A 25,363-nucleotide genomic window follows, 5' to 3' on the forward strand; every position below is an offset into this window, starting at 1 on the left:
CGTCCCTTCTGTCCACCGCGAGCTGTCATCGGAAGCAAGAGAGGAGCGTCATCAGGTGGACGAGAGGTTGAACGCTCTTCCCCCGTCATCCACAGCGCCAGGAGCTCTCAGCTTACTGCTGCAGCTTCTCTGTACGTGTATGGCTCTCTGCCGGTGTGCGCCTCTGCCGTACACGGCGAGCTGAACCCGCCTCACCCACAGCTCGACCTCCCCATCTCGACCCGACTTGCACGCTCTCCAGTCAGCCACGACCAGCTCAAAATGAGCAGCAGCACCACCACCAGCCGAGCAGGAGCCAGCACCGCGCCAGCAGGCTACGAGAACGGCCACTTCAAGTGAGTTCGCCCACTCCCTCCTCCCCTCCCCCTCTTCCGCTCCAGCCTCGACAAGGCGCTGATCTCGCCTTTCCCCCTTGTACAGCCAGATCACGCAGCAGTGGGAGCGTCCCTCGGACCGACCAGAGATCCCTGCTTCGCAGGCTGCGTCGACCATGCCCGACGCCGACGGCAGTGCGTCCCCTGCCTCTCCCTCTCCCTCTCTGTGCTCTCTGACCGACTCCTCGCTCTGCAGCCACGCCGCAGACGAGTTTCAAGGACCAGGTCAACGCTTACAGCAAGAAGTTTGCCGGCAAGATCTTCGGCAAGGTGCGTCCTCGTCCCCCTTCTCCCGGTCCATCTCTGTCTCGATTGCGAGAACGTGACTGACCGGCTCTATCGTATCTCGCAGGAACACGAGGTGGTTCTCGGGCAGTCGCTGCAGGAGGGTCGAGGCAAGGAGCAGGCTGTCACCGACGCCGAGATTGTCAAGGAGCGAAACGCCTGAGCGAGCGAGCGAGCAGGAGAAGTCGTAGAAGCCGTCTCTGTCCAATTCAGTCCTCGTCTGTACAGCTTTCTGTTCTCTCTGGGCGAATACGCAGGAGCGCGCGAGAGACGAGGCGAGTTGCAGGACGAGAGAACGAGAAACGAGACGCGAGGAGAGTGTTTGCGAGCAAAGTACCGAGACGATGCGACGAAGTGCGACGAGTGCGAGATATGCGAGATGCAGAGGAGAGACGAATCGGGGTATCGAGAGGAGAGACGGAGGGGAGAAGAGGGCGACGAGAGTGAGAGGAAAGCTCAACGAGGCGAGTAGAGCCCCGAGCCGATCTTGCAGATGTCGTCGCGCTGCGACTTCTTGACGGCCGACTTGCCCGTCGAGGCGTCGGCGCCGAGCACGAGGACGTTGAGGTCGCCCGCCGACGCTGCGACTGGCGGCCAGTTGACAAGGCCAAGGCTCGCCGCCGCACGGTTCGGGTTGCCCGTGCGGATGAAGGAGCCCCAACGAGCCTGCACGTCGGACGAGACGGCGCCCTGGACCGAGGTACTGACGTCCTTGCGGAAGAGGAGCTTGATGTCGTCCCTGTCGCGAGGCGAGAGAGGTCAGTGACCGAGTCGGCGTCCAGAGGAGCAAGGAGCGAGAAGTGAACGCACTCGTGCCCGACGCCGCCGGCGCAGTAGTCGTTCTCGCCCTCGGCGTGCTTGGAGATGCCGACGTCGAACCTGAGCGAGAGGAAGGAAGTCAGGCGAATCCGAGGGCGAGGAGGACCGTGCGAGAGACGAGGGACGTACTCGGCCAGGTAGACGTTACCGCGGTAGCCACTTGCCGCAGTCGAGTTCAGAGCTGTCTGCTGAGTCGGGCAGACCCTGCGAGGCGACGAGGATGCGGTGAGCGCCAAGTCGACGAGAAGGCGAACGAGAGAGAGAGACGAGGACGGACCAGGTAAAGTCGGTCGTGAGCTGGATGAACTCGTTGCGGAACGCGTCGGCGTCGTCAGGGATGTTCGATGGGTCGTACTTGCCCGAGGCGAGGATGTCGCCCGCACGATTGGTGAAGAATGAAGCGACGATGCCCGGGGCGTTGGTCGGCCAGAAGGAGGCCGGCAGAGGCTGAGAGAGCCTGCGATGCGAGCGCAGCGTCAGGGGGACAAGGCCTGACGCACGAGGAAAAGAGGAGGAGGACGTACACCTTCTGAACGCCGTTGCAGCCCTCGTCCTTGACCGTCGACGAGATGACGGGGCGAGAAGGGACGTTGAGCGGCTGACCCGACGCGACGACCTTGCGAAAGTCCTTGGTGACGATCCTGCCGTCGATGATAATGCGGAACGGCTCGGCGAAGGCAAAGTCCGAGCGGGACGCCCACTGGCCGACGCTGGCGAGTTGCTGAACGTCCGACTGGACGGCCATCATCTTCTCGACCGACTGCTGGCGGATGCAGGGCCAAACGCGGCGGTCGGGGCAGTTGAGGCTCTTGTAGATGTACTTGCTGAGCTCGGCGGCGGTCGCGTAGCTCTGGTCGGGGTAGTCGAGCGGCGCCGACTGGAGGATGGCGCGCGAGAACAAAGAGTCGGCGGCGTCCGTGACGAGCAGCGTCTTGACCATCTCGGCGCCCGACGACTGACCGGCGAGCGTGACCTGGGACGGGTCGGCGCCGTACGCCTTGAGGTCGGACTTGACGAACGCTGCGCGAGGGAACCGAGTCAGGCGGCAACTTGGGAAGGTCGCGCTCGAGCTCGACGAGAGGCACTCACTGAGGGCCTGGATGACGTCGGTAAGACCCTGGTTCCCTGCGTAGCCGTAGTAGCCCAGGAAGCCGAAGATACCTAGTCGATACTGGACCGTGACGACGACCACGCGTTGCTGGCTCGCGAGCGAGCGAGCGCCCTCGTCAAGGTCGCTCGGGCTGCCCTGCAAGAACGAGCCACCGTGAAGCCAGACCATGACGGGGAGCGCGGCGGTGGCGGCGGCGTCAGCCGGCGCGTAGACGCTGCGAGGGGAGAGTATGTCAGTTTTGTCGCGCTTCGTCGTCGGGGGTGCGGAACACAGTGCTCACTTCATGAACAGGCAGTCCTCCGAGCCGATGATGTTGGTGTTCGAGACGTCGTACTGGGTGCAGGCCTGCGGGAGCTGGGTCCCGTCGACGTTGTTCCACGGGCCGATCGCAGAGGCGGCCTTCCAGCGCAGGTCGCCGACTGGTGGTTGGGCGTACGGGACCGTGTAGCGAACGACATTGTCGGCTGAAGGAGATGACAAGAGTCAGTGAGAGGCACGACAACTCGAGGCAGAACCGGCTCGAGAAGACGCACCGACTGAGCCGACGACCTTGCCGTGCGGCGTGCTGATCGACTTGTTGAGCGAGACGACCGAGTCGAGGACCGGTGCGGCCTTGCACGACGCCGCGAGGAGCCCGAGCAACGGGGCCGCAGCGCAGAAGCGGGCGATGCAGGAAGAGAGAACCATCGAGAGCCGGCTCGACGGGACGAAAGAGGAGGGCAGGGACGAGTGAAGAGAAGGGAGGGAAGCGAGAGTCACCGAGCTGAGCACCTTGTACCGACCGGCAAGCGAGGACAAGCCCGCACGAGAGTTCGGACTCGGAGAAAGGGCGAAGCAAGTCAGGGGAGCCGCCGAGTCGAGGACAAGGACGGCTCCTCGCTCGCGCGCTGTTAAGGTTGCGGGCGGGTCGCGCCCTTGCAGAAGCGGCCTTGTGCGCGTCGTCCGCCCGCAAGTGCCGAGCGCTGCCCCTCGACAGCTGAGGCGGCCGAGGAGGAGAAAGGGCGAGCCCGAGGCGAGCGTCCCGCAAGCGGCGCAGGCGCAGCGCAAGCTTCGCGGGAGCGTGCGAGCAGCCAGTGCGCGGCTGTTCTGCGGCTCTTGAGCCTGCTGAGCGCGGCGTGGAGCTGGTGGACGACGCGTCGTACGGTCGTCGACGTCAAGTTCCCGCCGACGCGCTCTCCTCCTCCCTGCTCTCAAGATCTCAATCTGAGTCGCGCTGTCGAGCTGGATCTGCTCGGTTGCCACACCGCTATCCGACTGGCCACGCGCCACCGCCCCTCGAGGCCGCTCACCACTCATCCCTCTCCCCCCACCGCCTCGAGGTCCGCTCGACTCGCCGCCTCCCTCGATGCTGCGGGGGAGCTGCGGCGCCGCGCACGCCGGACTCTCCGCAGAGGAGGAGCTGAGCGGGCGTGCACGTGGACCGGGCCGGTGGACAGGGGCGGCTTCGACCTCGCTCCTCCTCCTCTTCCCTCTTCCTCCACCACCGCGCCGCCTCTTCGCTTGGCTACGCCAGCGAGCCACGACGGCCTGCGCACACCTCTTTCTCGGCTTTGCTGCTGGAGCCGGCACGAGCTGGGACGCTGCTGGCCCCCGAGATCCGCAAGCCGGACTCGAGCCGCCGTCCGCGCACACGGGTCCGTCGGGCGCTCGCCTGCCGAGACTCGCTGATGTTCGGGAGCGTCCGAGAGGCGGCGGCGGACGCGTTCTTGCGGATCGATCTGTCGCTCCTCGGTTCTCGGAAACCGGCTCGCCGCGACCTTGCGCTTCTGCTCTGCTTCGCCTCGTCGACGCACCTGACAGGCCTCGAGCACCGCCTCGAGATGTCGTCGGACACACAGGCTATCCTGGACCTGCTTGGCGACCTGCCGCCGGGCGCGAACCCGTACGAGGTCGTCCGCAAGTACGCGCTGCAGGCGCTCAATCCGCCGCTCCCTGAGTCGCACCGCCGCCAGCTCATCGCCATCGCCGTCATCTTCTCCTTGTGCGTCTCTCTCTCCCTCTCTCGTTCGAGTGCAGGACGCGGTACTGACGAATTTCGCCCGACAGCTCGCTCTTCTTCATCGTCGCGTCGCTCGTCGTCCGCATCCTCAACGGCTCATTCTGGATCGTGCACTGGGGCGATAGTCCTCGACTACTGCGGCCGCTCTTTAGCGTCTCATGGTCGCTATGGGCAGTGGTTTTCCTCGTCCGTGCGTCGACCCTTCTCTCCCTCCTCCTCTCCTCCCGGGCCCCTAAACCTCTCCTCGCGACGCGCTCACCATGAGTACTCTCGGCAACAGTCATCGAGGTCGTTGTCATCGACTCTATCAAGCAGTTCCAACGCGCGTCGATCCAGAAGGACTATGCCGCCTGGCGCACGCTCGCTTGGGTGCGTTCGGACCCTCTCGCTCTTTCTCGAGGTGCACCCTGGCTTACGTCTCGCCGTCGCCCGCAGCTGCCGGCGGTATACGGCGGGTGGACAGCCGCGTGGGGTACGCTCGTGTCGTACCTCTTGCACCTGCACGCGTACGGCCGTGCCAGGCTCGTCGACCGCCTCGCGCCCTGGGTCAACGCCTCGTCGATCCTCGTGCCCGTCATCTTCAGCCTCGTCTTCATCCCTCTCGCCGCGATCGGCGCCGACCGGTTCCGATGGACGATGGACACTTTCTACGCGATCGACCATTTGCTGCGGCAACTCGCGGCGGCGTATCACGGCGAGAACGCCCTCCTCGAGCTCCTGTCGTCGGGCCTGCCGCTACTGCAGGAGCTCGAGAAGCGCACGAACGTGTTCCTGTACTGGTGGATGGTCACCTTGAGCGCCGCCGCCGCGTTCGGCTTCTTCCTCGTCGCGGTCCGTCCCCTCCCTCCTTCTGCGCCTTGTCGCGCCTGACTGACCCTCTCGAGCCTGCAGATGCTCGTCACGGTCGCCTCGCTCTACCTTGTCGCTCTACGACACGTTCTGCGTCTCTCGACGTGGCAGACCGAGTCGGGCTCGACACGCACGTCGTCGCTGCAGCCACTCCGGCGCACCTACGCCAACATGGACATCAACCTCTGCATCTTCTCAATACTCGGCCTCACGACCTCGACCACCGTCGTCGTCATGGCTGCGGTACCGCGTGGCTTCGTCGACCCTACGTTCGCTCAAATCTTCGTCTTGTTGCCGTTGTGAGTCGCTTTCCCGCTTTCCTTCCCTCTGCGTCCTCCCGCTCGCCGACTCGCCCTCTCTTTCTCTCTCTATCTCTCCCTCTCTTGACTCGGCTCCTTACACGCACCGCTTTTCCCGCAGCTACGCCTTCGCGATCCTCGGCCTGCCCTCGTCGGTCCTCCTCTTTGTGCGCGCTTTCGACGCCAAGCGCGAGTCGTCTCGGTCCCACACTCGAATCTCGGTCAACGTCAACGTCGTCTCGTTCACCGAGGGTCCGCTCCCGCCGTCGTCGCCGTCCGGCAAGCGCCACTCGTAAGCCGTCCCGTACCTCGACGCCCGGCGCGGCCTCGCCCTTCCCGTTCCGCAAGGATTCGAGCTCGTCGACCGCGGCGCAGCTCCTGCGCACCGCCTCGAGCGCTCGGCGGGCTCGGTCCACGTCGCGGACCACCACCTCTACCCCTCGCTCGAGGTGCGCGCGTCAAACTCGTCGCTCGACAAAGACGTGCGCCCGTTCGACGAGTACGCCCACTTCCCGCCCGAGCCGACGGCGACGACGCTCGGCGCGGCGAGGCCCGACAGCGTGTACAGCGTCGGCTCGCTCGAGGTTGGAGGACGGATCGACGTCGGCGCGCGCCCGGACCTGTTCGGCGCGGCGACGCTCGAGGGCACGGCGGGGCTCTCGCTCGACGCTGCGGCGCCGGCGAGGGGAGGGGGGTGTGTGCGAGGTTGAGACGGTGGCTCAGGAGGAACGGTGGCAGGCGTAGATGCAGCGGCGAGACGTAGAAGGTCACGAGGAGCAGATTCGACGAGTCTCTTTCTCCGCTCGCTCTTTCGAGAGGCTTTCTGCAGGCTCCTCGAGAGCGACAGGGACGACTGCTCTGCAGTGCAAGGGAGGAGGTTGCGAGGCGAGAGCGGTCGGTGGCCGTCGAGAATAGGTCGTCGGTCCCCGGACCCAAGTTCAGCTTCAGTGCTTGCTTGGCACGGCCCACCGATTGAAGTGCAGGTGCGGCGCCCCCCTTTGCACCTCGGACAGAGTGTGCACCTCTCTGACCTGCCCGTTGCCCTCCCCTGTCCCTCCCCTTCGTTGCCGACCTCGTCCTCCCGCCCACCTCGGCCCTCGTCGCCTCGCCTCGCCCCGCCATGCGCCCACGACCCGCGCCGCCTGCCGGTGCCGTCCTGCACTCGCCTGGGTGATCCAGCAGCTCGATCGACTCGCACACCAGCCCAAGCACCGCGTCGTCGCGCATCCTCGACCTCGCCCCCCGGCTCACCTCGTTCAAGGCCGCCTCCGCCGACCCCTGCCGCAGCTCCGCACGACCTCGCTCTCGACAAGGCGCCCTGCCCACACCGACCGCGCACCCGACAGCTGTGCAACGACCCCGTCGAGCACACTCGCCGATCCGCCGAGGCCCGCCGCCCGCTCGAGGCACAAAGCCCTCTCTCCGTCGAGGTGGTGCGCCGCCAGGTCGTCGCCAGCACCAGCTCGTTCGACCGCATCGTCCAGCTCGTGAAGCCCCTTTCAGACACCTTGTACGTCCCGTCCCGTCCCTCGAGCAGTCGAGAGGCGAGCCTCGTCCTCAGGACGGCGCTGACCTCGCACTGTCCCCTTTCCTCCTCCCGCCGCTCTTCCCTCTCGTTCCCTCGCCTCCTCTGACGACCTGCGCAAACCAGCATCTCGTCGCCCTAGTGCCGCCTGTCCTCCTCGCCAGCTTCCTGTACTCGAGCGCGCGTCAACATGGGTCGTCGCAAGATCTCGATCGCGCCCATCAAGGACGACCGCAACCGCCAGGTTACCTTTCTCAAGCGCAAGAATGGCCTGTTCAAGAAGGCGTACGAGCTCGGCGTCCTGTGCTCGGCCGATGTCGCCGTCGTCGTCTTCAACGCCAACGGCAAGCTGTTCGAGTGCGTCCTCGTTTCTCTGGACGTGCGCCCTGCTGTCGGGCCCTCCCTGACGCTCCTCTCTTCTGCAGGTTCCATTCGGGCGACATGGACCAGATCCTGTTGCGCTACTCGCACGTGCGTCGACTGCGCCGACATCCCTCTCCCCGCCGAAAACCCCTCACTCACACGACGCCGCTGCCCGCAGTACGCCGGCCCAGCTCACGAGAAGCGCGGTCCTGACGACTACATGAACAAGGACCTCGACGTCGCCACCAAGAGCGGGACGGGCGGCAAGATGACGAGCCTGTCGGACGAGGACGGCTCGGACGACGACGAGGACGACAAGCCGCGCGTCGCGACGGGCAGCTCGGGCGTCCGCGCCATCCCGCAGACGAGCAAGGGCAAGCAGGCGATCCGGGCCCAGGCCGAGCGCAAGGCCAAGGGCGTCGAGGCGGCGCGCAGCCAGAGCGTCGACGAGGGCACGCGGTCCGAGTCGCGCGCGAGCTCGTTCTCGGGCCCATCGGGCCAGTACCTTCCGCAGCCGCCCGAGCACCACCACCAGCACCAGCACGACGGCGGCGGCGCAGGTCCGCAGGTGCCGCACGACCCGTCGCAGCACAACGGCTTCGCGCCCTCGGGCGCCCTCCCCTTCCCGTTCGCCGGCATGCCCAACCTCGCTCCCGGGCCCAACGGCCTCCCGAACCTCGCCGGCCAGCTCTTCCCCTTCAGCCCCGGCGCCGGCATGCCCTCGTTTCCCGGCTTTCCCGCCGGCCTCCCGCCCAACTTTCCCTTCGCGATGCCGGCACCGTTCGGCTTTCCTCCTCAGCAGCAGCAGGCGCAGCACTCGCCGCAGCACCAGCACATGAACGGCACGAGCGCGTCTCCTCACGCCTCGAACGGCGTGCCGGCGTGGTTCGGCGCGCTCAACCCGGGCGCCGCAGGGCATGGCCAGCCTCCGGCGCCGCACCTGCAGCTCCTGCAGCAGCTCGGTATGCCCGGCTGGCCCGGAGCGTCGATGGCGGACCCGGCGGCGGCGATGCAGGCGTTCCAGCAGCAGCAGCAGCACCTCCAGCAGCAGCACGAGGCGAGCCAGCGCGACCAGCAGCAGGCGCCGCCGCCCCAGTTCTCGTCGCCGTTTGGCCCGCCGTACCACATGCAGCAGCAGAACCACCAGCAGCAGGAGCTCGACGCGTCGCCGTCGTCGCACCCTCGGCCCGCGCCAATGTACGGCACGCCGGCCGCCATGCCCCCTCCTCCTCAGCCTCAGCCCCACCACGGCACGCCGTCCCTCCCGACCTACCCTCCTGCGACGCCTGGCTCCTCGGCCGGCGGCGCCGGTCCCGACGCGCCATCCTCGCGCCCGGGCAGCGTCACCTCGATGCACTCGCACGCGCGGTCGCACCACTCGCCGGCGCCTCAGGCCTCGGGCGCCTCGCACGCGAGCCCGCACGTCGATGCGTGGCAGAACAAGCCGCGCCTGTCGGTCGCGATCCCGGCCGAGAGCGGCGCAAAGGAGGGGACCAAACCCGGGCTCGTCACGGCCGGCGGGGCGTCCATCCTCGGCGCCGGGTTCGGGTACGGCGGGCGCAACGGCGCAGGCGAGGCGGCGCGCGAGCACGAGGACGAGCGTCGAGAGGGAGCAGGCGGCGATGGCGAGCAGGACGACGCGAGCGTGCCCAAGTCGGCCTTTGCCGCCGACCTCCTGCCCTCGCCGTTCTACCCGAATCAGAACCCGGGCGCGTCCTCATCGTCGTCGTACGGCTTCATGGGCAACTATGGCCAACCCGCCTCGACGTCGTCGCAGCACTTCCAGTGGCCGACCGCGCCGCCGCCTTCTCAGGCCGAAGGAGGAGCGCCGGCGCCGCCGCTCGGACCAGACGAGGCGCCCGATCTCGTCCGCCGCGGCAGCTTCTCGGACCTGACGAGCGCGGCGGCCGCGGCGCAGGCGGGCGAGGGCGAGGGGACTGGCGGCGTGGACGAGGCGCGCGAGGGAGAAGGAGGTCGAGGGACGAAGCGCGGGAAGGAGGCCGACGAGGAGGTGGCAGAGGAGGAGCTCGGCGTCGCGAGGGGCAGGAAACGTCGAGGCTGATGGACGAGCCTTGACGGTGCGCGCGTTGCTGTGCTGGCGAGGAGGGCGCCGTCTTGCATACCCCTTTCCTTCCCTCTCTCTCTGCTCTCCTCTCGTACAGACACTCTCGCTTCTCTTGTGATTCTCTAGACACGCCGCAGTAATTCAATTGTCGTCTCCTCGTCTCGTCACGGCTACATTGCGAGGCTCGGCTGCGTCGTCGATTGCTCTACACGTCCGCTCCTCGAGTCGTCGAGCGGCGCAAGTCGAACTTCTCGTCCTCGACCTCGTCGTCCTCGTCGACGACGACGTCGACGTTGACCGCCACCTTGACGCCGCCGAGTCCACCCTGCGCGCCGGCACCGTCGCCGCCTCCTGCCACGGACGAAAACGCTGGCGGGGGGAACGGCTCGTTCGAGTCGAGGTGGGCGAGCTGGATCGAGAACTGCTGGCCCGCGCTCGTGACGTCGATGCCCTCGTCGACGCCTGCTCGCCCTCGACTGCCCTTGAAGCCCGTCGCCCGGTCGCCGCTGCCGAACGCGCCGTGCCCGAGGTTCCTCGCGCGAGCCGAGTACGAGTGCGAGCCCGAGTTCGAGTCCTCGGCGGCGGTCGCGTCTCGAGCGTTGAGGACGAGGAGGACCGCGCAGGGGAGGCCGAACACGGCAAAGGCGTAGAGGGGGAGGAGGATGAGGATTTGGGCCCGCAGGGAGTTGGAGGCGAGGGCGCGAGGATCCGAGGCGGCGAGCATGGCATCGAGGCTGAAGGCGGTGCCCAGGAACGAGAACGCGATGATGGTCAAGAGGAGAGACTGCGAGAGAGAAGAGAGCGTGAGCGAGAGTACGGCAAAAAGAGGAGGTCCGAGCGGCGAGACGCACTCGCAGCGTGCGGGCGACTTGAGCCTGCTGAGGGCGGCGGATGAACGTGCTCGAACCCGACGTCGACGCGAGCTCGTGCCGTGTCGTCGACAGTACGCGTCGCAGTGACGTGAGGTAGATCGAGGCGATGCTGACGAGGCACTGCAACTTGAGAAGGTCAATCAGGTTCTCGAGTCGGCGAGGAGTGGCGACGGGGACGCACGATGACGAGGACGACAGCGGTCACGCCGTACCAGATGAACAGGACCCTGAAGTACACCTGGAAGGTCTCGTATCGGGCGACGAGCCGTTCGAGGATCGGCATGGCCGGCGCGAGCGAAAGGATGTTGACCCGCTCACCCGGCTTCCATGCCGTCGACGCCCGCGCAAGAAGCTCGTCGGCCGCACGATAGTGCCCGATCATGCCCGAATACGCCGTGCCGCCGATGATGACGAGAGGAAGGACGACGCCAAAGTAGACGACCGGGACCACGAGGCCGAACACGTTCGAGCACGAAGAGAGGAACGACAACGAGCGGCCCGTCGAGGCGAACTCGTGCAGGGTGTACGACACGCCGAGTGACCATGCCGCCGTCTGACCGCCCCACCACGCCACGCCCCTGTTCGGCCAAATGAAAGTCAGCGAGGCGCTCTCCAGGAGGCGCCCTCGAGACCAAGAGAATGACGTGCCAGACGACGAAGAACCAGAAGCCGAAGCGCTCATTGGCCTCCTTGCGGTAGTACTCGGTCGCGTAGCCGACAAAGACCTCGAACACTGTCGGCCGAGGGAGAGTGAGCAAGGGCTCGACGAGGATGAGGAAGGAGGGGAGACGCACGGACGAGCATGACGACGGCAATAAGGTTCCAGCTGACGCTCCAGTGCGGTCGGACCATTCGGGGCGTCTGCTGCATGCGCAGGAGCCAGAACCCGCCCTTGCGCCACCGAATGAAGAGCGACGTGAGGATGAGGATGGTCGCGCTGCAGGTTGGCGGGGTCAGTGACGGCCCTGAAGGGTCGTAGAGGGAGAAGGACGACGTACAGTCCTAATGCTGCAGCGAGAAGGTACAGCTGGCAGATCGCCGAGTACGGCACGGTCGGGAAGATCTGATCGCGCAGGTAGGTCGCGACGGCGGCGTACGGGTCGTCCCCGGGCGAGAGGCTCGCCAGCAGTTTGAGCAGGTCTGCTTGAGCCTCTGCTAGTGTCGACGACATGAGGCTGAGGCGGCGAGCAGGGCCGGCTCGAGGTGAGGGACGAGTGAAAGAGGGGAAGCTGCCGGCGAGGACGACGAGGGGACGCTGCACGGACAGGAGCCCGCGTGTCCGAACGGACAGCACTAGCCGTCCCCCAGCAGCCGAACAGTGCGAGCGCAGGAGCCGTTGCGCCTCGCTCGATCGGCAGGAGGAAAGGGTTCGAGCGACGAGGCGGTCGAGTGCACGTCGCGGCGATGCGAGAGCGTCGATGAAGGCCGAGAGCAAGACTGCGGATTGTTCGTCCCCGCGCAGGCGGTAGCGGGCTGCTCTCTCGGACGGACCGGACAAAGGACAGCGGTGCGAGCTGCGAGGGCAAGGGCGGCGCGTGCGGGACAAGGGGACGGAGAGGTGGAGGTGCACCGGCGTCGAGCCCGAGCGCACAACGTTGACCCGCACGGTCGCGCAGTGCGCTCGATGCGGACTGGCCGGGGATCGAGCGGCTGGAAGCGACCCAGAACGAGGAGGAGGTGGACGGCGCGGGCCGGGCTTGCGCGCAGCAGAGACGGCCGCCCGGTGCCCTCTAGCTTTGTGGTCGTCGCCGGAAGCGCTCAGCCGGAGCGCAGAGCAGGTTGCCGCTGCGAGAGAGTGGTGCGAGGACGAGCGGAGAGGGGGAGGCGAACGTCGCCCCCATCTTGCTCTCTCGCCTGGCTGGACGCTCAGCGACAGCGGCACCGTGCAGCACAGCATCTCAGCGACCTCTGCCGCACGCAGCGCACGCTCGCCGAGGCTGGGCCGACCCGCCTGTGTCTTTTGGCCCTCCAATCTGCTTCTCGTGCTCATCGCCGGTCGACAGCGCCTCGCCGAGCGCTTGAACAGCCACAGGTGCGTCCACATACCCTCCTTGCCCTCCAGATACCTTTATCGCGAGCCCAGAGCGAGTCGACGCCTGGCTGACCTCTCGCCGCCCCACCTGCAGCACCCTCGCCCACTTCTCTCGCTGCCGCACGCCGCGCCGAGCACAGCCGACAGCCGACCATCCTGGTACCTTCGCGCAAGACTGCGAGTCGGCGCGCTCTGCCTCCTCGACCCGGGTTCCGCTCTCGCCCGTCCTCGTCCGCCTCTGCTCCCTTTCGTCCGTGCTTCTTCGACCATAACCGCCCCGAGCCCGACGAAACACAAACGACCTGTCGGAGCGAGTGCGAGGTGAACGACCGGCGGGCGAGACGGGCCGAACGCTGGTCGTGGCACACAGCGTCGGTCAGGGAACGGGCGAGGGAGGAACGACGCTCGCGCGGGACGAGCAGGTCGGCGGGACGGATGACAGGGCATTGCCGGTGCGCGCGCGCCCTGGCGGGTACACGCCGCCGGGAGCACCTCGTGGCTGGAGCCCGCCTCTTCCTCGACGGCCCGTTCTCTCTTCGGCGCATGGACCTCCTCGCCCGCTTTCCTCTTGTAGACTCGACAATGCAATACGAGAGCCATGCGCACTGTGTTACAGGACAACAGATCGAGAGTACAATGCGCTCGCCCGCGCTAGATGCCCGCTCGATAGCCCGAGTCCACCTTCTCGTTTTCGACGTCGTCCTCCCCGTCGACGACGACGTCGACGTCGACGGCGACGCTCACGCCGCCGAATGCGCTCTGCGTGCCGCCGCCTCGACCGCGCCCGTCGTGCGAGTACGTCTGCTGGTGGAACGCTTTGCCCGAGAGGACCTGGACGAGCTGGATCGACGAGGGGTGCCCGTTGCCGCCGAGGTCGGCGCTGTCGAGCGCTCCCACCCGTCCTCGCTCGCTCACCTTCGAGCCCGTCATGCCGCCGCCGCTGTATGCGCCGCGGCTGCGAGCCCCGGGCCCGGCGTCCCTCGCGCGGCCTGAGCGCGAATACGAGCCCGTCCCGGCTCTCGCGTCGTCGGGCCTCGCGTCGCGTGCGCTCAGGACGAGGAGGATCGCGCACGCGAAGCCGAAAGCGAGGAAGGCGTAGAGGGGGAGGAGGATGAGGATCTGGGCCCGCAGGGAGGACGAGGCGAGACCGCGAGGGTCGTAGGCGGCGATAATGGCGACGACGGTAAAGACGGTGCCGAGCGAGGTGAGTGCGATGATCGTGAGGAGGAGCGACTGTGTGAGGAGAAGCCTGTGAGCGAGGGCCGCATAAGGGAGAGAGAGAGGAGAGGAGAGGAGAAAAGGAAAAGAGAGGGAAGGCGAGGAAAGAAGAGGAGAGGACGCACTCGGAGCGTCCGGGCGACCTGAACCTGCTGCGGCTGAGGGGCGGACGAGCTAGGTCCCGAGATGTACGCCATGTCGTGCCTCGTCTCCTTGAAGATGCGCCGGAGCGACGAGAGATAGAGCGAGGCGACCGTGACGAGGACGACGACGAGGGCCACGGCCGTGACGGTGTAAAAGATGAAGACGACGCGGAAGTATCGCTGAAACTTGAGGTACTGGCCAATGAGGCGCTCGAAGAGAGGCAGCGCCGGCGCGAGCGAGACGATGCTGATCTGCTGGCCGGGCGACCACGTCGCCGACGCCGCGTCGAGGAGCTCGAGGGCGATGCGGTACTCGCCGATCATCGCCGAGTAGGCGTTGCCGCCAATGACGACGAGCGGGATGAGGATGCAGAAGTAGAAGACCGGGACGACGAGGCCGAACAGGTTGGCGCCGGCCGCGAGGAGCGTGACCGAGCGCCCGGTCGACGCGAAGAGGTGCAGGGTGTACGACACGAGGAGCGACCATGCCGCCGTGTGCCCGCCGAACCAGGCGATACCCCTGCGTGCGCGTCGCTCGTCAGTAAGTACGAGCCGGCTCGAGCGGCGGCGGGAGGGACGCACCAAACGACCAAAACCCAGTACCCGAAGCGCTTCTCGGCCTTCTTGGCGTAGAGCGCTATCGCGTAGCCGATGAAGACCTCGAACACTGGGGAGAGAGGGATGGTCAGTCGGCAAGGCCCGAGAGGAGGAAAGGGGGCGAGGACGCACGCATAATCATGACGACGGCGAGCAGGCTCCAGCTGATGCTCCAGTGCGGGCGCACCATGCGAGGCGCCTGCTGCATGCGCAGGATCCAGAAGCCGCCCTTCCTCCAGCGTATGACGAACGAGACGAGGATGAGGACGGCGGTGCTGCAGGGCCGAGGCGACCGGTCAGCGCCAGGCGGGCGGGAACGAGGGACGTGAGAGAGTGGGACGCACAGCCCGAGTCCACCGGCGAGGAAGTAGAGCTGGCAGGTGGCCGAGTACGGGACGCTCGGGTAGATCTGATCGCGCAGGTAGGTCGCGACGGCGGCGTACGGGTCGTCGTTCGGCGACAGGCTGGCCAGCAGCTCGAGCAGATCTGCCTGCGCCTGTGCCAGCGTCGACGACATGGCGCGTGCGACAGCGAGGGTAGCAAGGCTCGCCGTCGGTGGTTGGCGGTCGAAGAGGAGGTGGGGGAGGGCAGGCGGGCGACGAGGGCGCGCTCGAGAAAGGGTTGGGCGGATCGAGTGGGAACACGGCGGGCCTCGAGCGTGTACGAGGCGCGCCAACTACTCTCGCCCAGGGCAATCGAGAGCAGAGTGCGGCTGCAGCACGGGCAGGGACAAGGGTACCTGTCGATCGCTCGCGTCCAGAACTTGAAGAGCTCGAATGGCGCGAGGCCGGCCGTGCACTCGACAGCTGGGCGAGCGGCCATACCGTGATTGGCCTAGCACAGCGGCCGCGGACGACCTGCTCCATCCGGAGCGGCGGGCGCGAGGCTGGTCCCGAGCCAGAGAGAGTGACGGGAACGAGGAGAGCACTGTCCGAGGCACAGCGGCGACAGTCTCGCGGCGTACAGACACGAGCTGGACGTGTGTGCTGCCCCTGGTGTGCTGTACCGCGAGCTGGAGAGCGTGGTCGCGAGCAGAGAGAGGCGCAGATCTCTTCGGCGAGTCGAGAGGTGAGCTGGTGTCGACCACACCTCGAGGGCTCTCGTGCACGCTCTGCGACAGTACAAGCACGCTCCACCAGCGCTTGACGTGCTCTACCGCTCACCGTGAGCCCGGTTGGACGTTGCGTCGCGCACCTCGACCCCGCCCTCCGCTTTCATCTCCCTCGGCTCTCGCCGGCCAAGTACACCTCGAGCAGCGCTCAGCAGCTTACAGGTGCGTCCCCTGTCCTCTCAAGTTGCCTCGCGAGCCCCACACGACGCGCCGCAGCCAGGCTCTGCCCCCTTCGCGTGCTGACCCCGGCCTCTGTTTTGTTCGCGCAGCCTCGCCCCCATCTACCACTCGGACAAGCGCGACGACAGCCTCGGCAGCTTCATCTATCTCTCTCGAGCGCACCCCGCCCGACCTTCACCACCGCAAAGCGCCGATCCGCCTTCTCGCCCCGCCCCGCCTGCTCCCTCCTGTTGTGCGTCGCGCACCTCTCCCTCTGCCACGACGGCATGTTTGCTGACCTCAACTTGTCCCGTGCAGAGCCTTCAACCACCGCGACCATGATCTGCAGCTCGTGCGGCGAGGACTCGGTGGTCGAGATGGACGCCCAGACCGTGTGCACCATGTGCGGCACGGTCATGTCGGAGAACGGCATCGTGAGCGAGATCACGTTCGGCGAGACGTCGGGCGGTGCGGCCATGGTGCAGGGCAGCTACGTCGGAGCCGACCAGAGTGCGTCCCAAAGATCCCTTCTTCCTCCTGCCGGCCTGCTCCCTGACTCTCTCTCTCCCCGCCTGCAGCTCGTGCTCGGGCCCCGGCCGGCTACCGTCAACGCGGCATTGCGACGCAGGAGTCGAGGGAACAAACCCTTCTCAACGGTGCGTGCGCTCTCGCCCGTCTTAGTGCTCCCTGCGAGCTCTCGCTCACCCTTTCCTTCCTCCCGCCCGCAGGCCGTCGCCGCATCTTCGAGCTCGCCACCGGTCTGCGCCTTAGCGAGCACCTGTCGAACGTCGCGACCCGCTTCTTCAACCTCGCCGTCAACAGCAACTTTACCAAGGGCCGCCGCACGCAGTACGTCGCGGCGGCTTGCCTGTACGCGGCGACCCGGCAGGCCAACGGCACCCAGATGCTCATCGACTTCTCCGACCTCATCGAGGTGAGCCCGACACTGTCCCGCCCGCCGTCCTCGCGCCCTCCCTGACTCGCCTCGTCCGTCGTCGTGCAGATCAACGTCTTCGTCCTCGGCTCGACCTACCTCAAGCTCGTCCGAGAGCTGCACATCAACGTCCCCGTCATCGATCCCGTCATCTACATCACCCGCTTTGCGGCCCTCCTCGACTTTGGCGACGAGACGCAGAAGGTGGCGCTCGACGCGACCCGCCTCGTCAACCGCATGGGCCGCGACTGGATGCAGATTGGGCGCCGCCCGTCGGGCATCTGCGGCGCGTGCCTCCTCCTCGCGGCGCGCATGAACAACTTTCGCCGCTCGATCGAGGAGATCGTCCAGGTCGTCAAGATCGCCGACGTCACGCTGCGCAAGCGCCTCGCCGAGTTCAAGGAGACGGCGAGCGGCAGCCTCACGGTCGCCGACTTTCGGTCCATCTGGCTCGAGGAGACGCAGGACCCGCCGGCGTACACGCAGGGCATCAAGCGCGAGGAGAAGGCGCGCGCGACCAAGTCGCGCAAGCTCCGCGACGACTCGGCCGCGTCCGAGGCGAGCAGCGTCGGCGGCGCGAGGGCGTTCCGCGAGCTCGCCGACCGCGAGGTGACGGCAGAGGCCGAGGACGGGCAGGACGAGACGACGGGCGAGGGCGATCGTGCGGGCGCGAGCGCAGGAGCGGGCGCAGACGAGGCCGAGGGCGAGATGGCGCCGCCGCCGCTCCCGTCGGCCAAGTCGCTCGGCAAGCGCAAGCGTACCGAGGACGGCGGGTCCCGGGCGGCGCGCTCGTCGTCGCAGGCGGCTGGTTCGGGCGACGACGAGGGCGAGGACGGCGACAAGGAGGGGCCCGGGCAGGACCCGGCCGACGAGGTGCTCGAGGGCGAGGGCCACGAGCAGTACGACGACGCGATGCGCGACGAGATGGCGACCTACCTCGGCTCGACCGTCGGCGCCACACTCGCCCACGAGCTCGACCAGCAGGACGCCAAGCGGCTCGCCAAGGTCTCGCAGACGCCGCCGTTCCAGCTCGACGATAACGACCGCCTCGACGACCTCGACGAGGACGAGCTCGACGCCTTCATCCTCACGCCCGAGGAGGTCGAGGTCAAGAAGCGGCTGTGGATGAACGCCAACAAGGACTACCTGCGCGAGCTCGCCGAGAAGCAGACGGGCCCCGACGGCGAGCTCAAGCCCATCTCGCAACGACCTGTACGTCCGACCTTCGCTCCTTGTCTCTCTTTCTCTCCTCGCAGCCGTTCTCGGTCTGACCTCGTCGCCCGTCCTCGCCCCGCAGCGCAAGCGCACCAAGCCTCGCGACGCCGAGACGGCGACGGGCCTCACTGCCGCCGACGCGACGACCAAGATGCTCGAGAAGAAGAAGTTCTCCAAGAAGATCAACTACGACGCGATCCGCAACCTGTTCGACGCCGGCTCGGACGCCGGCTCGACCTACGGCGGCGGGACCGACGCCGCCGACGACGACGAGGACGAGCCGCTCATCGGGCAGCGGTACGGCTCGCGCAAGGGCAAGAGCGGGCGCAAGGACAAACGCTCGGCGAGCGCGCAGCAGCAGCGCGTCGCAGGGACGCCCATCGTCACGCCCGAGCCGACCTGGCGCCAGGGCAGTCGCGCCCCGAGCGAGTCGCCGTCGGTCGCGAGCCGTCGCGGAGGACGAGGCAGCAGGCGCGAGGACGAGGGGACCGAGGACGATCACGTCGCGCAGGACGAGGAGGAGCAGTCTTGGCGGGCCGAGTTTGCGACGGGCGCGCAGGAGGACGAGTTTGACGGCTACGACGAGCTCTGAGGGGCTGTGCGCTGGACGTGGGTCGAGCTTGCTGGTTGTAGCGCGCTAGCTGTTGTTGTTCCTCTCTCTTTTTCACTCTCCCTCGAACCGGCGAGAAGAGCGAGAGCAAGGCCCGAGAGGAAGAAGAAACAACACGTCGAGATTGCGTGACAGCCACGTCGGTGTGCTGAGGGGGAGAAGGACAGATGCACGATGATGCGAGGGAGAGGTACGAGGAAGACGAGGCAAGGGCTGTCTACAACAAGGTGGACGAGGAGGGAGAGAGGAGGAAAGTCGCGGGAGGCTCATTCCTCGCGACGGACGGCGGCGACGATGACGTCCCAGGACGAGCCCGACCAGCCGGTACGGAGCTCGAAAAGTCGCTTGGCGGTCCTCCACCGCCTGTGCGGGTCGACCGCTTGCAGGAGCGCATGCTCGACGGCGGCGTGCTGCGAGGCGGACTCGGGGCGGTAGATGATGTAGTCGGCGGCTGTCGCGACGACGAACAGGCGCTCAGTCAGTACGACAAGGAGACTGGTAGAGGTAGAGAGAGAGAAAGGCGGGCGCACGAGTAAGGAGAGACCGCAAGAGGGAGCCGATGAGGAACGAGATGATGGCGACGAGGAGCACGAACGAGAGGGTGAACGTGCGGCGAACAGCGACAGCGCCGGTCGGGCTCGTCTCGGTGACGTCGACCGTCGTGGCCATGATGGTAGAGCCGAGGCGCTGATAGGTGCCGAGAAGGCCGCTCAGGGCGCCCGTTGCCGGCGCCGAGTCCGACGAGGTCGTGTCGCGACGACTCGCCTGCGTGCAGAGACGGCAGGTTCAGTATCGCGTGCTTGAAAGGGACGAGAAGGAGAGAGAGAGAGAGAGAGAGAGAGAGACGCACCACGCTGCTGAGCGTCGCCTTTCCACCAAGTACGGGCGAACGAGCCTCCTCGACTGCAGGCGTCGTGCTGCCCGGCGACTTGGGGTCGGGGAACTCAAAGTCGTCGACGACGGGCGTGGTGGGCTTGGGCAGCAGGAGGCGGACGGCGACGGCGAGGGGCTGGCGGAACTCGACGGGGAGGAGCTCGGGCGCAGGGCGGTTGGGCTCGACATCGGGCGCGACCGACGCTTTGCGGCGCTTTGGCGGTGCGACGCTGCGGTGCGGGACTCGCCAAGGTCAGTAGGACGTCGGCGAGGGTCGTAAAGGGAAGAGGGAGACGGACCGAGAGATCTTGGCGCCCTGGAGCGGCAACTCGTCGTCCTCGAACCGGGCGAGGACCGCCTTGCTCTCCTTCTGGCTCAGCACGACAACCTTGTCGCCGTTGAAGACGACGCTCTTGGCCGCCTGGCCCGTCACCTTGGCCGCGCCGCTCGATGCGGCAGGCACGCCGTCGCCGCTCGGGTCCTGCGCCGACGCTCCACGCTGCTTGGCCTTGAGCGCACGCTCACGCTCGGACGCGGCGCTCGGCGCCGGCAACGCGACGATCTTGACCTCGACGAGCGCGCCCTCGTCGCTCAGGAGGCGGTACCAGTCGGGCGGCGCGCTCGCGCGGCTCTTGTCCTCGGCCGAGCGGAGCGGGTCCTGGATTGGGTGCGTGATGGCGCCCGTCGGGATGAGGATGCGGACGAGGTGGTTGGCGCGCTTCCACGCGTCGAGCGAGGCGGTGAGGATCGAGGGGAGAGGCGCATCATGGGCGACGCAGCGCAGGGGGACCTGCGTCGGGGTGGTCGAGGCGGGCGAGAACGACGAAGGCGGGGCGAGCGACCGAGGGGGGAGCGCGTCGAGCGAGAGAGGGTTGTCGGCGGTCGGGGCGACGAGCTGCGACGACGCCGTGACCGAGTAGCCGTGCGGAAACTGCTTGAGGTCGACGACGAGCTCGGCGACAACGAGGTCGAACGCGCTCGGGTCGAGCACGTCGACGGCGGCCGCCGACAGGCCGTTCTTCTGCGCGGGCGAGGCGCTCAAGCCCGCGGTGGCGCTCGACGTCGACGGCGCTGCGGGCGGCGACTTGCTGCGGAGCGAGCTGCGGCTCGTCTTGTGCGACAGCTCCATCCCGGTCGCGGGCTTCTGGAGGACGGGCGGTGCGACGCTCCCGAGGTTGAGGGACGCGCTGCGCGGCAGCTCGCTCTTGAGGAGCGACGAGCCGACGGGCAGGGACGGCGAGAGGAGCGGCGGCGCCTTGCTCTTAACCGCCCCGCCGCCAAAGGTCGACGCCTTGCGCAGCGCCGCAGCCGGGCGCGGCAGCGGCACCTCCTGCTCTGCGGGCGCCGGGTCGAGCTGCTGCTTGCCGCCGACGCGGTACAGCGAGCGGAACGTGCCGTCGGCCGCCTCGAAGTCGGCCGCGACGACCTGGCTCGTGCCGCTCGGACCTCCTGCGTCGACCGACGACGGCGACAGGCGCCACACAAAGTCGACCGTGTCGCTGTCGTCGCTGAGCGGGCCCTCGATCTGGAGGCCCGCGCTCGGCGCCCACACTCGCGGGAGCGGACCGCGCGTCTTGCCGAGCTGCTCGACGGCCGAGATGCTCTTGGCGAGGTTGGCGTTGAGGACGCCGTTGAGCGCGAGCGGGACGGCGCCCTTCTGGTCGACGCACGCGACGTAGGTGCAGCGCGTCGAGGGGATGGCGAGGACCGACGACGTGTACGGGTCGAGCGTCTCGAGGATCCAGCCCTCGAGGAGGACCTGGCCGGCGGGAAGCGACGACGGGTTGACCTTGACCGGGTCGAACGAGTCGCTCGCCGTCCCACTCGACGGCGTCGGCGTGTACGAGGCCGAGGCGACGAACAGGACGGTCGAGGTGGACGCGCCGGAGCTGGCCGACGGCACCTTGACGGCGGCGTTGGCGGTCGCGACGAAGAAGATGCGGCCCTTGAACGGGAACGCCGGCTTGGTCGCGATGGCGCACGTCGTGACGCCGTGGCCGTAGCTGGCGAGCGGCGTCGCGCTCTCGACGCGCTCGTCCCACGCCTTGCGGCACCCGGGGCTCGTCACGACGGCGGCGATCTCGTCGGCCGTCAGGCCCTGGACGATCTTGTCGCCGCGGTAGACGGGGAACGTGTCGCTGAGGCGAGGGAGGACCTTCTTGCGTACGACGGTGCCGCCGCGCTCCGAGACGATGGCCCAACCGGGCGCCGGGTCGGTCAACTCGGGCCCTTGCTCGGCGTGGAACGTCTGCAGCCAGGCGAGGGCATCGAGCGCGCACGCGGGCGGGTCGAGGGGCGCCTTGGGCGCGGCGGCAAAGTCGACGGCGGCGACGTCGTTGGTCGAGCCGGCCGTCGAGCTCGTTGCGGCGGCCGCATCTGCCGACCCTCGTCGCCCGGCTGACGCCGCGTCGCCGAGAGCATCGCCATCGACGGATGCCGCCTTGCCCGCTCCCGCCGCTCCGTCCTTGCCGTCCTTGGCGCCACCGCTCGACGCCGCACCAAGCCCGTCCCTCGCGCTCGAGCCGCCCAACGCCGCCCCACCCTGGCCCGCTCCCGCCGCTCCTGCTGCTCCGCCCGCTGCGAGCGCTTGCGCTGCTGCGCCCGTCGTCGAGCGCGGCCCGAGCGTCTCGTACTGGTCGAGCGGGACCGGCCTCGGCTTGACGCGCTTCTGCTTCTCGAGCAGGCGCACCTTGTCGTCGTCGAGCACCTCGACGTCCGTCTTGACCCTCGCGCCGTTGACCATGACGCTCCCGGCGGGCCCGGCGCCGCGCCGGACGCTGACGGCGACGCGCCCCTCGGAGCGCACGAGCGCCGGCGGGTGCTCGATCGAGAGCCACAGGCCGCCGCCGGCGCTGCTCAGGCGGTGACGCGAGAGGGCCGTGACGGACGACGGTGGCGGGTCGACGACGACGTCGAGGCCCGAGGCGCCGGCCCACACGGTCGCGTCGCACCGGATCTCGCACTCGACCGTCTGCGACGCGTCCTCGCTCGCCTGGGCCGTCGAGGAAGATGACGACGAAGCCGGCGACGACGACGATGACGAGGTGCCCGACAGGGCGTACTCGACGCGCAGGGCGGCGCGGTCCGGGTCGTACTCCTCGGCCGTCTTGCGCACGCCGGCGCCGCCGAGGCGGGTGACGACAGGGGGCGCGCCGCGCTTGATGGCGTAGTCGCGCACGCCGGCGACGGCCTGCACGAGGGCCTGCGGCGTCCAGCTCGACTTGGTGCTCCACCCTTTCGGGTCCGACTGGTCGAGGAGCGTGATTTGGGTCGTCGTCGGCGAGAGGGCCTCGATCGACCAGCCGTACAGGTCGACTTGGGCGCGGATCGTGCCCGGTGCGGGAGGCGGGATCGAGGGGAACAGGGACGTGTCGTCGGTTGAGGACGAGAAGATGTGGACCGTCGTCGGCGACTTGTAGGCGGTGCGGAGGAGGACCGAGTCGCGAGGGCTGCGGGTGCGAGAGCGGCGTCAATACCACGGCTCTCGGCGGCTCATCCACCCCGCAAGAGAGAGAGAGAGAGAGGTGGACGCACGCGACAGGCCACTGACCCTTCCTCTTCTCCCACCACACCTCGCTCAGCTCGCCGACGCCTTGCCCGCCCGTGCCCTCCTCGGCGACGAGCGAGCACTCCTCGACGCTGCGGTCCCACGTCCTCCTGACGCCCGGCGTCACGACGGCCGCAAAGACGTCCCACACGCCGACGCCGACAAAGACGGCCTCGGCGCGGTAGATGGTCAGGGTCGGGTCGGGCGACAGGAGCTGCGTGACGGTGACGCCCTGGGCGTCGCTGACGTGGCGCCACTTGGCCGGCGGCTCCTGGAGGAGCGACAGGGAAGTAGATGTACGACCGCCGCAGGAGCGCCGCGATCTGGATCGACGCGGGCGAGGGCGCGCTGCTGCCGCCGCCGCCGCCGACGAGCGAGTGCGCCTCGTCCGGCGCCGAGAGCCCGGCGGCGGCGCTGATGCCGCTCTCGTCGCCCTCGCCGACGCTCGTGCCCGTCAGGACCGACGCGCGATCGTCGTCTCTCGGCGCGAGCCCTCCTCCCGGCATGTCCCACGGCGCCGGGGCCGCCGCTCCTCCCGCCGCCATCCCTGCGCCCGCCCTGACGTCGCGCACCTCGACGCGGCGCACGTCGACGCGCTCGCCGTTGACGCGTACGGCCCCTCTGGCGCCGGCGAGGCGCTGAACCGAGAGCGAGACGCGCACGAGGGCCGAAGGGGACGCGAGGCGGGCGTGCGAGAGGCGCAGGGTGAGGCGGCCGGCGGGGACGCGCGAGGCGTCGAGTGCGGGAGACGAGGCCGAGGTCGAAGAAGGGAGAGAAGAGGAGGGTGAGGGCGCCGAGAGCGACAGGGTGTAGGAAGGCGCTGCAGGCGCACTCGAGCTCGACGCCGCGTCCGCCGCCGCCGCCGCCGTGCCGCCGCCGAGCATCGTCAATGACACGCGCACGTCCCACCCGTCGCCGGGCCCGCCCGGATCCAGCGCCTGCTCGCCCGCCGCCGTCGCCGAGTCGGCTCGCGTTGGCGCCGGCGGGAACAGGACGCCGAGCGGCGGGAGCGTCATCTCGACGCTGCGGGCGAGGCGGCGACGCTCGCGACGGCGGGCGAGCTCGTCGAGGCCCTGCAGGTTGCCGCCCACCGCCGACACGTCGTCGTCGTCGTCCTCGTCCAGGACCTCGTCCTCGACCTCGCCGTTCGCCGGCTGCGCCTCGTCGCGGCCGGCGGACGCGCCGACGCTCGACGTCGACGCCGACGCGTTCGAGTCGGCGACGACGGCGTACTCGACCGTGCGCATCTCGGCGCCGACGTCGTACTCGTCGCGGTTAATCTCGACGCCCTTGCCCCACCCGCTCAGGAGCGGGAGCGCGCCGACCGTGGCCGCCGCCGCCGCCGACGACGACGACGACGAGGTGGACGGCGACGAGCGGCAGTGCGCAACGAGGGAGGCGAGGAGCGACGGGATGTGGGCGAGGTGAGGTGCCGGGGTCGGGCCGAGCGGGTTCGACAGGCGCAGGTTCCACTGCCAGAAGAGGGTGATGCGCAGGCGAGGCGTCGACGAGTGGTGCTGGGCGGTCGAGGGGGAGGACGAGGAGGAGGGTTGAAGGTGCGCAGGGAAGGCCGAGGGCCCGGCGGGCGAGGTCGACGGCGACGAGGACGAGAGGGCGCTCGCGCTCAGGCTCGGCGAGTAGGTGCCGGCGCCGACGGGCGGGGGTGCAGCCGGCACGACCTGGAAGCACCACGCCATGAGGTTGACGTTGGCCCTGACGAACGGCGGCGCGGGTCGAAGAAAGGCCGGCTCGTCGGCGGCGCGCGGCAGCGACGTGGCGAGGTCGATCAATGACGGGCTGCCGTCGTGCGAGGGAAAGGTGCGCGAGATGGTGATGGTGTCGCGGGGCGACGCAGGCCAGCCGAGGCGGTAGTCGGTCTTGAGGATGCGGGTGAGCGGGTCGAGGAGCGAGATGGTCGACGCCGAGTCGACGAGCTTGTCCCCTGCGAGCGTGTCCTGAGGTGAATCGCGGCAGGTCGACGGAAGGAAGAGAGTTGTGGGACGCACAGTGGCTGCGGATCTCGGGCGTAGCGAGGATGGCGCGGAGCGCATCGAGGTCGAGCTGGTCCGGGTCGCACGCGACCTCGGCGACGGCGCGGATGATGTCGGCGCCGCGCTCCTTGTCGGCCTTGCGGTGGATGCGGACCTGGGTCGGGTCGAGGGCGGCGAGGCCGTTGACGAGGTCGAGCTGCGGGTCGTCCGAGGCGGTGGCCGAGGACGAGGCGCCGTCGAGTGCGCGCGACCGCGCCTTGCCCTTGGCGGCGGCTGCGGGAGGGGTCGCGCTCGGCGAGGACGACGAGATGTCCCAGGGGGAGGTCGCGGTCGAGGCGGTCGAGGTGCGGCGGGCCGAGAGGGATGCGGCGG

General features: G+C 68.4%; 7 protein-coding genes across 7 annotated transcripts; 4 read left to right on the forward strand and 3 right to left on the reverse strand.

The window, feature by feature from the left end:
* Nucleotides 1–79: 79 nt before the first annotated feature.
* RHOBADRAFT_66350 (uncharacterized protein) lies at nt 80–892 on the forward strand (the record flags this gene model as incomplete). The annotated part of the gene is made up of 5 exons (XM_018418949.1): nt 80–131; nt 202–335; nt 421–509; nt 571–644; nt 727–892. Coding segments are annotated over 5 exons (513 nt in total), but the record flags the coding sequence as incomplete, so codon positions are not given.
* Nucleotides 893–1,115: 223 nt separating this feature from the next.
* On the reverse strand, nt 1,116–3,276 carry RHOBADRAFT_43665 (uncharacterized protein; the record flags this gene model as incomplete). The annotated part of the gene is made up of 8 exons (XM_018414264.1): nt 1,116–1,398; nt 1,470–1,538; nt 1,608–1,682; nt 1,756–1,935; nt 2,003–2,498; nt 2,568–2,803; nt 2,870–3,053; nt 3,123–3,276. The coding sequence occupies 8 exons, from the start codon at nt 3,274–3,276 to the stop codon at nt 1,116–1,118; spliced, it is 1,677 nt and encodes a 558-aa protein (XP_018271227.1).
* Nucleotides 3,277–4,409: 1,133 nt separating this feature from the next.
* On the forward strand, nt 4,410–6,446 carry RHOBADRAFT_53192 (uncharacterized protein; the record flags this gene model as incomplete). The annotated part of the gene is made up of 7 exons (XM_018416716.1): nt 4,410–4,570; nt 4,636–4,778; nt 4,869–4,957; nt 5,024–5,419; nt 5,480–5,736; nt 5,858–5,988; nt 6,085–6,446. The coding sequence occupies 7 exons, from the start codon at nt 4,410–4,412 to the stop codon at nt 6,444–6,446; spliced, it is 1,539 nt and encodes a 512-aa protein (XP_018271228.1).
* A 1,004-nt stretch (nt 6,447–7,450) lies between these two features.
* On the forward strand, nt 7,451–9,850 carry RHOBADRAFT_53193 (uncharacterized protein; the record flags this gene model as incomplete). The annotated part of the gene is made up of 3 exons (XM_018416717.1): nt 7,451–7,618; nt 7,687–7,732; nt 7,803–9,850. Coding segments are annotated over 3 exons (2,098 nt in total), but the record flags the coding sequence as incomplete, so codon positions are not given.
* Nucleotides 9,851–9,856: 6 nt separating this feature from the next.
* RHOBADRAFT_53194 (uncharacterized protein) lies at nt 9,857–11,732 on the reverse strand (the record flags this gene model as incomplete). Its single annotated transcript, XM_018416718.1, has 6 exons — nt 9,857–10,473; nt 10,541–10,681; nt 10,743–11,139; nt 11,225–11,294; nt 11,356–11,498; nt 11,560–11,732. 6 exons carry the CDS (start codon nt 11,730–11,732, stop codon nt 9,895–9,897), a joined length of 1,503 nt encoding a protein of 500 aa, XP_018271230.1. The 3' UTR covers nt 9,857–9,894.
* A 1,452-nt stretch (nt 11,733–13,184) lies between these two features.
* On the reverse strand, nt 13,185–15,068 carry RHOBADRAFT_53195 (uncharacterized protein; the record flags this gene model as incomplete). Its single annotated transcript, XM_018416719.1, has 5 exons — nt 13,185–13,826; nt 13,937–14,474; nt 14,537–14,621; nt 14,684–14,826; nt 14,896–15,068. The coding sequence occupies 5 exons, from the start codon at nt 15,066–15,068 to the stop codon at nt 13,245–13,247; spliced, it is 1,521 nt and encodes a 506-aa protein (XP_018271231.1). The 3' UTR covers nt 13,185–13,244.
* A 933-nt stretch (nt 15,069–16,001) lies between these two features.
* On the forward strand, nt 16,002–18,184 carry RHOBADRAFT_26487 (uncharacterized protein; the record flags this gene model as incomplete). The annotated part of the gene is made up of 7 exons (XM_018412747.1): nt 16,002–16,074; nt 16,140–16,331; nt 16,400–16,477; nt 16,550–16,755; nt 16,825–17,322; nt 17,602–17,967; nt 18,053–18,184. Coding segments are annotated over exons 2-7 (1,452 nt in total), but the record flags the coding sequence as incomplete, so codon positions are not given.
* Between the last annotated feature and the right edge of the window lie 7,179 nt (nt 18,185–25,363).

This window comes from Rhodotorula graminis, assembly GCF_001329695.1.
Source record: "Rhodotorula graminis WP1 unplaced genomic scaffold RHOBAscaffold_6, whole genome shotgun sequence".
NCBI classification, from domain to species: Eukaryota; Fungi; Basidiomycota; class Microbotryomycetes; order Sporidiobolales; family Sporidiobolaceae; genus Rhodotorula; species Rhodotorula graminis.